At 43.7% G+C, this 12,561-nt stretch overlaps 1 protein-coding gene across 7 annotated transcripts in view; it reads right to left on the minus strand.

Annotated features, from left to right (window-relative positions):
- Window positions 1-12,561, minus strand: part of ptpn3 (protein tyrosine phosphatase non-receptor type 3) — a 177,946-nt gene that overhangs the window by 122,032 nt on the left and 43,353 nt on the right. For 5 of the 7 annotated variants that reach the window (XM_033049671.1, XM_033049665.1, XM_033049650.1 and 2 more), the window contains exons 3-6: window positions 12,040-12,147; window positions 11,900-11,942; window positions 4,768-4,837; window positions 3,096-3,140 (exon numbers count right to left, since the gene is read on the minus strand). In XM_033049671.1, the coding sequence (XP_032905562.1) occupies window positions 3,096-3,140; window positions 4,768-4,837; window positions 11,900-11,942; window positions 12,040-12,147 (266 nt within the window). Of the gene's footprint in view, window positions 1-3,095; window positions 3,141-4,753; window positions 4,838-11,899; window positions 11,943-12,039; window positions 12,148-12,561 lie in introns of those variants that run through there. The other 2 variants (XM_033049680.1, XM_033049688.1) reach the window with 2 other exon arrangements.

A 12,561-nucleotide genomic window follows, 5' to 3' on the forward strand; every position in this document is an offset into this window, starting at 1 on the left:
GTAAATCATGTCTGACGAATCTTATAAAATTTTTCGAGGATGTAACTAGTAGAGTGGATAGGGGAGAACCAGTGGATGTGTTGTATCTGGACTTTCAGAAGGCTTTCGACAAGGTCCCACATAAGAGATTAGTATATAAACTTAAAGCACACGGTATTGGGTGTTCAGTATTGATGTGGATAGAGAACTGGCTGGCAAACAGGAAGCAAAGAGTAGGAGTAAACGGGTCCTTTTCACAATGGCAGGCAGTGACTAGTGGGGTACCGTAAGGCTCAGTGCTGGGACCCCAGCTATTTACAATTTATATTAATGATCTGGATGAGGGAATTGAAGGCAACATCTCCAAGTTTGCGGATGACACTAAGCTGGGGGGCAGTGTTAGCTGTGAGGAGGATGCTAGGAGACTGCAAGGTGACTTGGATAGGCTGGGTGAGTGGGCAAATGTTTGGCAGATGCAGTATAATGTGGATAAATGTGAGGTTATCCACTTTGGTGGCAAAAACAGGAAAGCAGACTATTATCTAAATGGTGGCCGACTAGGAAAAGGGGAGATGCAGCGAGACCTGGGTGTCATGGTACACCAGTCATTGAAAGTAGGCATGCAGGTGCAGCAGGCAGTGAAGAAAGCGAATGGTATGTTAGCTTTCATAGCAAAAGGATTTGAGTATAGGAGCAGGGAGGTTCTACTGCAGTTGTACAGGGTTTTGGTGAGACCACACCTGGAGTATTGCGTACAGTTTTGGTCTCCCAATCTGAGGAATGACATTATAGCCATAGAGGGAGTGCAGAGAAGGTTCATCAGACTGATTCCTGGGATGTCAGGACTTTCATATGAAGAAAGACTGGATAGACTTGGCTTATACTCGCTAGAATTTAGGAAATTGAGAGGGGATCTTATAGAAACGTACAAAATTCTTGTGAGGTTGGACAGGCTAGATGCAGGAAGATTGTTCCCGATGTTGGGGAGGTCCAGGACAAGGGGTCACAGCTTAAGGATAAGGGGGAAATCCTTTAGGACCGAGATGAGAAGAAACTTTTTCACACAGAGTGGTGAATCTCTGGAACTCTCTGCCACAAAGGGTAGTTGAGGCCAGTTCATTGGCTATATTTAAGAGGGAGTTAGATGTGGCCCTTGTGGCTAAAGGGATCAGGGGGTATGGAGAGAAGGCAGGTACGGGATACTGAGTTGGATGATCAGCCATGATCATATTGAATGGCGGTGCAGACTCGAAGGGCCGAATGGCCTACTCCTGCACCTATTTTCTATGTATCTATGTATGTCCAAATCCAGAATCAACAATTGATTGAGAGGTCATGTTGCAATTGTCTAAGACGTTGGTGAGGCCACATTTAGAATATTGTGTTCGGTTCTGGGCACTATGTTATAGGAAAGATGTTGTCAAGCTGGAAAGGGTACAGAAAAGATTTAGGAGGATGTTGCCAGGACCAGGGGTTCTGAGCTATAGGGAGAGGTTAGAAACATAGAAAAATAGGTGCAGGAGTAGTCCCTTCGAGCCAGCACCGCAATTCAATATGATCATGGCTGATCATCTAAAATCAGTGCCCCGTTCCTGCTTTCCCCCCATATCCCTCGATTCCTTTAGCCGCAAGAGTTAAATCTCTCTTTTGAAAAAGGTTGAGTAGGCTGGAACTATTCCTTGAAACACAGGAGGATGAGGGGTGGTCTTATATAGTTATATACAATCATGAGAGGAATAGATCGGGTAGTTGAACAGAGTCTCTTGCCTAGAGTAGGTGAATTGCGGAGTAGAGGACATAGATGTAAGGTGAAGGGGAAAACCGCACAAAACCGCACATTGGGCGGCGCGACTTTCGTCAGCAGCGGCCTCTGCAGTCCGTCTGCATTTTTATTATTTTATGTCTTATGTTTTTATGTAGTTTTTGTTATTTTTGTTGGGGTATGTGTGTGGGGGTGGTGTGGGGGGGGGGGGGTGGGGGTAACTTTTAAATCTCTCCCTGCACGGGAGACCCAACCTTTTCTTTGTCGGGTCTCCGTTGTCGTTGGGGCTGCAACGAGGAGCGGCCTCCAACAGGAAGACCGGGGGCTGTGGTGCCGACTACTCACCTCACCGTCGCGGAGCTGGCCGAGTCCAGAGCGGGTGGAGCTGTGGTGGACGCTGCTGCGACCCGACCTCCGGAGATTCGGTGGCTGCAACTGCGGGTCTGGCGGGCGGCACCGGGAGCCCGCGGGTCCCTGGAGGGAGACCGCTTTTCAGGGCTTCTGCAACGGCGACTTCTCCCGCCCGAGTTGCGGGGTTGAAGAGCACCTGAGCGGGGCCTTACATCATCGCCCCGCGCGGCTTGGAATGGCTGCGGGACTGTGAGCGCGCGCCGGGGGCTCTAACATCTAGAACCCGGTGTGCGACCTTGCATCACCCGGCGTGGCTTTAATGGCTGCGGGACAATTCGCCATCGCCCGCCGGGGGCTTTGACTTTGACTTTGACTCTGACATCGGGGGGGAGAGTGCAGTGGAGAGATAAGTTTTTTTGGCCTTCCATCACAGCAATGTGATGGATGTTTATGTAAATTATGTTGTGTCTTGGGTCTATTTGTTTGTAATGTATGGCTGCAGAAACGGCATTTCGTTTGGACCTCAAGGGGTCCAAATGACAATAAATTGAATTGTATTGTATTGTATTGTATTGTATTGTAAAAGATTTAATATAATATGAGGGGTAACTTTTTCACACAAAGGGTGGTTGGTGCATGGAACGAGTTGCCAGAGGAGGTAGTTGAGGCAGGGACTATCCGAACGTTGAAGAAACAGTTGGACAAGTACATGGATAGGACAGGTTTGGAGGGATATGGTCCAAACGGAGTCAGGTGGGACGAATGTAGCTAGGACATGTTGGGCAAGTTGGGCTGAAGGGCCTGTTTCCACACTTTATGGCTCCAAAACTGCACAATTTGACTAAACTTCTTTGCAGACGGTAGACATGCAACCAACCTGTTCTTACAACCCCTTGAAATGAAAAAGTAATCCAATGCGGGTGAACCCAAATAGTTCAGAATTTTGGCCTGTCCATAGCTACAGTTTTAAGAATATCTTTAGCATCCAAAAGGAAATAATTACCGTCCATCAGTAAACTCTTTCTTCAGTTGTAAAAAGTACAAGTGCCTGTAACACAGACAGAAAATTCAAAAATCAACTTAAGACACTTAGAAGTACAGAAGGCATTGACAAAAGTTTATTGATTTGATATATTTTACTTTGTAGATGCTTTATCTGGGACAAGCTAGACAGAAACATTTGAAAATTTAACTTACATAAATAAATAGACATTAAGAAGTAAAAAAATATTCAAATTATCTCTTGCCTCCCATCAATTATTACCACTGACACAATATTACTTGAAACAAATATTAAATAGCAGTAATTATAACACCAATTCTTGCTGCTAAAATAATAGAAATGTTTTTGAATTTTCTCTCCACCATTCGCATTTGTACAACAATGCTCTTTGTAATAAAATGTTATGTAGTCTCCAGCAGGTTTTGTCCCATCAATGAGATTACATCTATTTTTTCTTATTAAAAGGGCATCCAGTACTTCAACTTGTTCAGTTCTCGGCGAGTAGCGGAATACATTATTTATTAATGTTAGTACACTATGATGCCCATGTACGATTATCAGGTTCAAATCATTCATGGGCAAAAGTGTTGGAAAGGTCGATGGGGAGGCCTACGAGATGAACAAAGGATCATTTAAACAAACAATAAAAATTGAAACTAAAGGGCCTGTCCCTCGAGCATGCGACTGCATGCGGCAAGCGTGACCTAACATGGTCGCTTGAGCCGTACAGCCTCGCGGGGCCGGTCCCATTTCGATCGCCGGAGCTGGTCCCGACATCGCGCGGGGCTCCGAAAAACTGACACTGTTCAAAAATTCCGCGCAGCAATGGTCTGCCGGCCCGCAGCCGCATTGAGGTCGTACGCACCGTCTCGACGGGCGTACGCACCGTCTCAACGCTGTACGCACTGTCTCGACGCCGTACGCCTGGCGCGAACTTCCCGCGAACTTCGTTCGACTCGTACGGGATCACTTGACCTCCGCGCAGCCCCCGCTTCCGGTTTGGTCGCGCTCGCCGCATGCAGTCGCATGCTCGTGGGACAGGCCCTTTAAGCTCAAAAATCTGATCAAGGCAGCATTTCTTACTGGAAGTTTCAAAAAAGAAAAAAGGAAGCAATTTAAAAACTGTTTTTGCAAAAAAAAAGTAAGATTTTTCAACAAATCTGTTGCTCAGGTTTTTTGATGTTCACTCTTTTGTCAATACCAACTGAAAACCAATGAGATTTGATTGCTTCATGTTAGATCCCTAGGCAGAATGTGAATGAAACTCAAGATACAGAATTTGAAGAAACGTTCCGCAGCAAGAACAAATTACAACTTGCTAAACTTCTTCCAAATAAGTCACTCAATTACCATTTTTAATCTTGGAAATGCTACAGAATTACCTGAAAACAACAGAATTCTTGGGACAAAAATCCAGCCTGAAATTACTTTAGGCAACCTCGGTGGTCATTACATCATGGAAAGTGTTGGATCCAAGACCCAAGAGCTATATTTTTCACTAATTGGAAGTTTTCAAACAGAAAAGAGTGTTCCAAATATTTTAATTCTGGGCAGAGTGTAGCATCTAACTTTTTTTTAAGAACCATCTGCTGAAAAACCGTTTGCAAAAGTTCAGTATGTACATTATATTGAACTAGTATTTTATAAGTAGTACTTACAGGACAAAGCCTACCTTGTCTGTTCTTGTTGTAGAGAATTTGGGTCAGTTACAAAAAATCTCACTCGAAAATTTAGTGCATCCCCTGAAATATTTTAGTTGAAACAAACATTTTATTTTAAAATTTCTTATGTATAATTGTTAGTGCTAGTAAATATTATTTTTCTAATTCAACTGCCAGCATCCAAATTAACCACTCAGGTCTAGCACAGTTAACACATGTTAACAAAATAAAATGCTGGAGTACCTCAGCTGGTGAGACAGCATCTGTGGAGGGAATGGATAGTCGAAGTTTCATATGGGGACCCTTCTTCAGATTGTGTCCCGATCAGAAACATCATCTATCTATTCCTGCCCCAAAAGCGGCCTTCCCACCTATTTACTTCAGTACTGTGTGTTTTGCACAAGGTTCCATCTTCTGCAGTTCCTTGCATCACCAAATATACTTCAAAGCTTGCCCATCATTGTTTGAAAATATATATATAGTGTGTGCTTCATCCAAGAATTTGTGATGCACATTTCAAACATTTTGTGCATTTATTATATTAAACTGGAATAAGTCTCCTGAGACTCCTTAACCACTCTTACTAGTAACAGCCAGACTACTTTGGCTTTGTCATCATGTGGAATTCAATCCCGTTGCGGAGTTCAAAAGACAGAACGAACCATCAGACTATTCAAGAATTTTAACACTATTTCTGAAATGAAATTACTAAACCTGTTACAGGTGCACAACCTTTTATCCGAAAGCCTTGGGACCAGACACTTCTCGGATTTCTGGATTTTTCGGTTTTCCGAACGGAAGGTTTTTAGCGTAGATTTTAACATGTGGCTCAGTGGTAGAGTGCTCGGCTCGTGGCCGCAAGGTCGCGAGTTTGCGCCTCGATCCCGGCAGTTACCCGGTCAGGGCCGGCCTTTAGCCGATAGGACCTATTTCTCCCAATTGGGCCCCGCACCTAAGGGGGCCCCGCGCTAGAGTAATCAAATCAATTGGAGCAAAGATCTTATAGCGCGCAAGATGGTCCACTCCTGCGAAATACAATGAACTGACGCGTAGTCCGCACCGGAGCGTAACATCGCCTTTCAATGTGATCATAGCTGATCATCCCCAATCAGTACCCCGTTCCTCCCTTCTCCCCATACAATGAACTGACGCGTAGTCCGCACCGGAGCGTAACATCCGTCATTTCAGTAACACCGACCCGACTTCAGTTATGCCTCTCGCAGCGTTGCGGGGGAACAGTTTAGGTGTTGTTAAATGTTTTAAATGTTTTTTATCACTTCCTTTTTAAACGGCACATGCCTTGTACTTTTTACACGGCACATACTGCAGATGCTGTTTAAACCGAAGACAGACACAAAAGGCTGGAGTAAATCAGCGGATCAGGCTGCATCTCTGATGAGGAATACGTGATAATAGGAGGAAATAGGTGATATTTCGGGTCGACTTTTTCAATAGCTGCCATGAGGGGAGAAGCGCCGGCACCAAGAGTGAGCGAAAGCGTGGACAGACGGACGAAAGCAACGTTCATAGAGCGGCGTTGGTAGACATTTCGGGTCGAGACCCTTCTTCAGACTGATAGTCAAGAGAAAGGGAAACGGGAGATATCGGCATATCTTCCATTCACTTGTCCTCTTGCTCCTCTTTCCCCTGAGTCAGTCAGAAGAGGGGTCTCGACCCAAAATGTCACCTACAAAGATCTTTGGTCACCTATTCCGACCTATGATCGTTGCTTTTGCCCATTCTGTCCGCGCGTTCGCTCGCTCTTAGTGCCGGCGTTTCTCCCCTCAGACTCCGCCAAACAAACACACACACAGCATGTCCAGCAGATCGCTGCGGGCCGAGAGAGAGTAGAGAGGTAGAGGGGGAAGAAAGGGGTAGATGGGGAGGGGGGTGTGAGGGGGAATGGAGAAGGGGGAGGTGCCCTCACGCTCTCGGGGCAGCTCTCCCGTTCCTCTAGTCGCCGTGCTTCACGCACACAGCCCCGGCTCCCTCTCTCCAGGAAGACGCGGTGAACAATACACGGAGGGCCGGGCCGGGGGTTGCAGCAACGTTTACAAACCTCGGCCTCAGCTCACGCCCGGACCCAGGCATCCGTTCCCGCCGCTGGCCCTCGGCCTCCCTACCCTCCCTTCCCTTCTTCTCTCCCTTCTCTCCTTCTCCCCTCAGACTCCGCCAAACACACACACACACACACACACAGTATGTCCGGCAGATCCTTCCTCTCTCTTTTCCCTTCTCTCCCCTCCGTTTGCTGAAACCTTTCCTCAGACTGATAGGGGGGACTGATGGGGCTGTCTGAGGAAGGGTTTCGGCCCAAAGCGTTACCTATTTCCTTCGCTCCATAGATGCTGCTGCACCCGCGGAGTTTCTCCAGCATTTTTGTGAATCCCTAGACCTAGTTCAGTGAGCGTCCACCGAGGGTCACCCGGAGAGGTGACCGCGGAACCTCTCCGGGCGACCCTCGGTGGACGCTCACTGTACTAGGTCTAGGGATTACTACTCTCCCGGGCAATATACCCTCCCTTTTTTCCAGGACCGAAAATGTCCGATTTTCGGAGCTTTTCGGTTTCCGGAATTTCGGATAAAAGGTTGTGCACCTGTATAAGCAACGTAAAGTTTTTTTGATTGAAAGTCACAGCATGGAAACAGGCCCTTCAGCCCACCGTGTCCATGCCATCAATCACATGTTCATACTAATTGTACGTCAACACACTTTTGCATCCACTTTCGCACTTATGCACTCAGGCATTTTACATAAGCCAATTTACCTACAAATCTGTACATCTTTGGGAAGTGACAGGAAATTGGAGCATACAGGAGGAAACATATACGGTCATATGGAGAATGTGCAAACTTCACACAGACAGCACCTGAGGTCAGAATTTAATCCAGGTCTTTGCTACTGTGAGGCATCAGCACTACCAGTTGCACCACTGGGCTAAAGGTGGAGCAGCTTTATGTCCAAGAGAACAACAGGTTCAATTCCAAACTTGGACAAATTGGGGAAAACTAATTCAAGGCAGGTTTGTTACATCACTCCATTATTGAGACTTAGCTCTAGTAAATGGGTGTTTCCGTAAATATAGCACTCAGTCGGGAAACTGAAGGTCTCCAAACTTTCAGGTTATTTTCCTGTTTTTTATGTAATATTCCCATTGTTTCATATCCTGTATTTTAAGTAGTATAGATCATGGTGTATAGCCAAAAAAATGAGATGAAGCAAAAATAAATAAAGATGTTTTTACAAAGAAAAATAGCAGATATGTCCCTGTGTTTTCTTGACTTTTTTTGCGACATTTTTCAAGCAGGGTTTCATCAAATCCTTAGGCTAATTTATACCAGAAAGCCAAATTCTGATTATGCTTATGATTTTTATCATTTATCACCCGATAAGATGGTTTTCTGATGCCCCATGTTTTTGCAGTGTCCATTTGGTCACGTGTGAAATGTGTGAATTAAAAGCAGAGTAACCGTTTTTATTTTATTGCTTCTTTTCTTATTGTTTATATTTTGTGTTTAAGCTTTCCATGAAATACTTAATAATGAATAGAACTTAAAATCATGAAATAAAAATCTAGTTTGCTCACCTATTTTAGCGATATCTCATTCTGTAGTCACTCCCATTGAGTAACGTTGTGAATGCTATTTATAGCGCTATAATGGGTTTTTTTGTACTCGTTGCGATTTTTTTTTAAACAAAGCGATTATAATGAGATGACCCTGGCATGAACTACGGGCCTCGTGGTGGGTTAGGTGCCGGCATTTTGTAAGGGAGCTTAGAAATCAGTAAGTATCCCATATGACATAAATAATTGTTTTTCTCTTTTTTTCCAAATTTCGGTCACAAATGAGCTCAAAAGGATCATACTATGGTCCATTTTTAATGCTGTGGTATCTCATTATGATTTAATAACTTTCAAATTTGGCCACCCATGTCACAGGCTGGTACCCTTATTTACGTAAACACCCAAATGTGTTTTCTACTTCTGTAATTTGGGATAAGATTACATTAGGGACAAAGTGGTTACATAAAAACTCCCAATAAATGTAATCATCTTCATAAAAAATCTACCCTAGTACAATAATTTGACCAAGATTACAAAGGTAATATGCAGTGAATTCATAGAGTGCGAACTTCAACAGACTGCTACTTTATCAGTGTGATGTTACGTGGTCTAGAGTCCAGTTCAAGTGGAATGCCTACAAAATCTGTATTGATTTCTGCAAACATGAGGCATTAAGCATTCAACAGTCTATTCAATGCGTCAATGGTTAGTGCCATTAATGCGCATAGTTAAAAAACATTAAGTTCAAGTTCACATTTATTGTCATTTGCACCAATTAATGTACAGTGATATTTGATATTAGGCTCTAAAGCTAAATTTAAATATTTAACTTTTGGCAATACAGATTGCATGTTTGATCTGCAGAATCATCACCGTCTTAGACAGTTCCTCAAGATTGAGAACAAATTGCTTCAAGTCCAGTGTTGTGGGTTCTGAAGTGGCAAATGAGGTAAATGTGGCATGTGATCCCCAAGACCGTGGTTGAAGGAGAAATTCTATCAGGATTATAAAACACACCATTGCAACATTAAATTCAGGCTCTGGTTCAAGTGTTGGACAATTGAATTAACCTAATGTCCACCTTTGGAGACCATGGGTTTTGCCATAATTTCCGAGATGATACGATAACACTTACCAGCAAGTCAACACCAACATAACTGCATATGCTAAATACGCAATTATAAATGGCATTGTGGCACAGCTAATAGAGTCACTGGCTCATATTGGAAGAGACCTGGGTTCAATTTATTATGGGGAACAAGGAAATGGCAGATGAGTTGAACAGGTACTTTGGATCTGTCTTCACTAAGGAGGACACAAACAATCTTCCTGATACAGAGGATCTGGGGTGATAGAGGAACTGAAGGAAATCCACATTAGGCAGGAAATGGTGTTGGACAGACTGATGGGACTGAAGGCTGATAAATCCCAAGGGCCTGATGGTCTGCATCCCAGGGTACTTAAAGAAGTGGCTCTAGAAATCGTGGATGCATTAGCGATAATTTTCCAATGTTCTATAGACTCAGGATCAGTTCCTGTGGATTGGAGGGTAGCTAATGTTATCCCACTTTTAAGAAAGGCGGGAGAGAGAAAACGAGAAATTATAGACCAGTTAGCCTGACATCGTTGGTGGGGAAGATGCTGCAGTCAATTATAAAAGATGAGATAGCCGCACATTTGGATAGCAGTAACAGGATCGGTCCGAATCAGCATGGATTTACGAAGGGGAAATCATGCTTGACTAAGTTTCTGGAATTTTTTGAAGATGTAACTAGGAAAATGGACAAGTGAAAGCCAGTGGATGTAGTGTACCTGGACTTTCAGAAAGCATTTGATAAGGTCCCACATAGGAGATTAGTGGGCAAAATTAGGGCACAGGAAACAAAGAGTAGGGATTAACGGGTCCCTTTCAGAATGGCAGGCAGTGACTAGTGGGGTACTGCAAGGCTCGGTGCTGGGACCGCAGCTATTTACAATATACATCAATGATTTGGATGAAGGGATTCAAAGTAACATTAGCAAATTTGCAGATGACACAAAGTTGTGTGGCAGTGTGAACTGTGAGGAGGATGCTATGAGAATGCAGGGTGACTTGGTCAGGTTGGGGGAGTGGGCAGATGCATGGCAGATGAGGTTTAATGCGGATAAATGTGAGGTTATCCACTTTGGTAGCAAAAACAGGAAGGCAGATTACTATCTAAATGGCGTCAAGTTGGGAAAAGGGGAAGTACAATGGGGATCTGGGGGTCTATGAAAGTAAGCATGCAGGTACAGCAGGTAGTGAAGAAAGCGAATGGCATGTTGACCTTTATAACAAGAGGAATCGAATATAGGAGCAAAGAGGTCCTTCTGTAGTTGTACAGAGCCCTAGTGAGACCACACCTGGAGTATTGTGTGCAGTTTTGGTCCCCTAATTTGAGGAAGGACATTCTTGCTATTGAGGGAGTGCAGCGTAGGTTTACAAGGTTAATTCCCGGGATGGCAGGACTGTCATATGCTGAGAGAATGGAGCAGCTGGGCTTGTACACTCTGGAGTTTAGAAGGATGAGAGGGTTCTCATTGAAACATATAAGATTGTTAAGGGCTTGTACATACTAGAGGCAGGACACATGTTCCCGATGTTGGGGGAGTCCAGAACCAGGGGGCCACAGTTTAAGAATAAGGAGTAAGCCATTAGAACAGAAATGAGGAAACACTTTTTCTCACAGAGAGTGGTGAGTCTGTGGAATTCTATGCTTCAGAGGGCGGTGGAGGCAGGTTCTCTGGATGCTTTCAAGAGAGAGCTAGCTAGGGCTCTTAAAAATAGTGGAGTCAGGGAATATGGGGAGAAGGGAGGAACGGGGTACTGATTGGGGATGATCAGCTATGATCACATTGAAAGGCGGTGCTGGCTCGAAGGGCCAAATGGCCAACTGCACTTATTGTCTATTGTCAATCATGAACTCGAGTGTTGTCTACATGTTCTCCACAAGGCCATGTGTCTTTCCTCAGGCTGCTCTGGTTTCCTCCCACATTCCCAAGACATTTGGGTTGGTAGGTTAATTTGCCACTATAAATTGCTTTAGCATGCATGTGACTGGCAGAATCTGTGGGAATTGCTGGGAATGTGGGAAGAATTAACAAAAATAGATTAATATAAGATTAGTGTCAATGGGTGGCTCGGTGGACTAAAGAACGTGTTTTTTTTTTGATGTTTTTCTGCATGACTCAATGTATTATCATATAGGTCAGTATCAAGTGACATGAACTTCATGCTCGAAGCCTGCAGGACAAGGCAAGGAAAATATTGTTTTCATTTAAATTCTTGTATAGTCATCCTCATTGCTTCCTTAATGACATTTTACAGTTATCTCTTTGCCATAAAGATAAACATTTAAAAAATATTTGTTAGGGGGGGTTTGGGAAGAGCTCATTTAAAATAAAAATACATTCCAAAATATAACTGTCCACTTAAGAGTCACACATTCCGTAGATACTTCCTATATCAGATTTGAAGTTTATTATTACTAACACTGAAATTAATCTAGTAGGTCTGTGATGTTAACAACATTTAGTTACTGCAAATGAATCTACTTACCTTTAAGCTGTTTCCTGATAGGTTTGCTCGGTTCAAGCCACCTCTGTGCATGAAATTAGTGAATCCATGTTAGTTTCTCCAATCGTTAGTAGCAAACGCATGCACAATAACAAGCATACTTTAATGATAGGTATACTCACAGGACACTCCAAAGAATCATCTATAAACTGTAAACCAAAATATTCCTTTTCAATCAAATCCAGGTGTTTATAGGCCATATTCAATAGAACTTGACCAGTGTCTTGCTTCTGCAAAATGAAACAAAGCTATTTTGTGTTGAGAGCAAAGAAAATCTCCCTGAGATTAGATCATCTGCATACAGTTTCCCCACAAAGCCATCTATTGTGAAAATGGAAAATCACACAACACAAAAAAATAGGACCTTTGGCTCAACATGTCCACGTCAACCAAGGTGCTGAGCTATGTTAATCTAATTTGCCAACCTTTGGCCCATATCCCACCCTAACCCTAACGTATGAATATATTTTAAATGCTGTAATTATACCAGCCCCTACCACCTCCTGTCATCTTCTTTGATGTACCTACGAGCCTCTGTGCGAAAGCAGCCCCCTCAGGTTTCCATAAATTGTTTTCCCCTTAATCTTAAACTTATGCCCTCTGGTTTTAGACTTCCCTAGCCTGGAAAAAAAACCTATGCTCCT

This window comes from Amblyraja radiata, chromosome 2, assembly GCF_010909765.2.
Source record: "Amblyraja radiata isolate CabotCenter1 chromosome 2, sAmbRad1.1.pri, whole genome shotgun sequence".
Taxonomy (NCBI): domain Eukaryota; kingdom Metazoa; phylum Chordata; class Chondrichthyes; order Rajiformes; family Rajidae; genus Amblyraja; species Amblyraja radiata.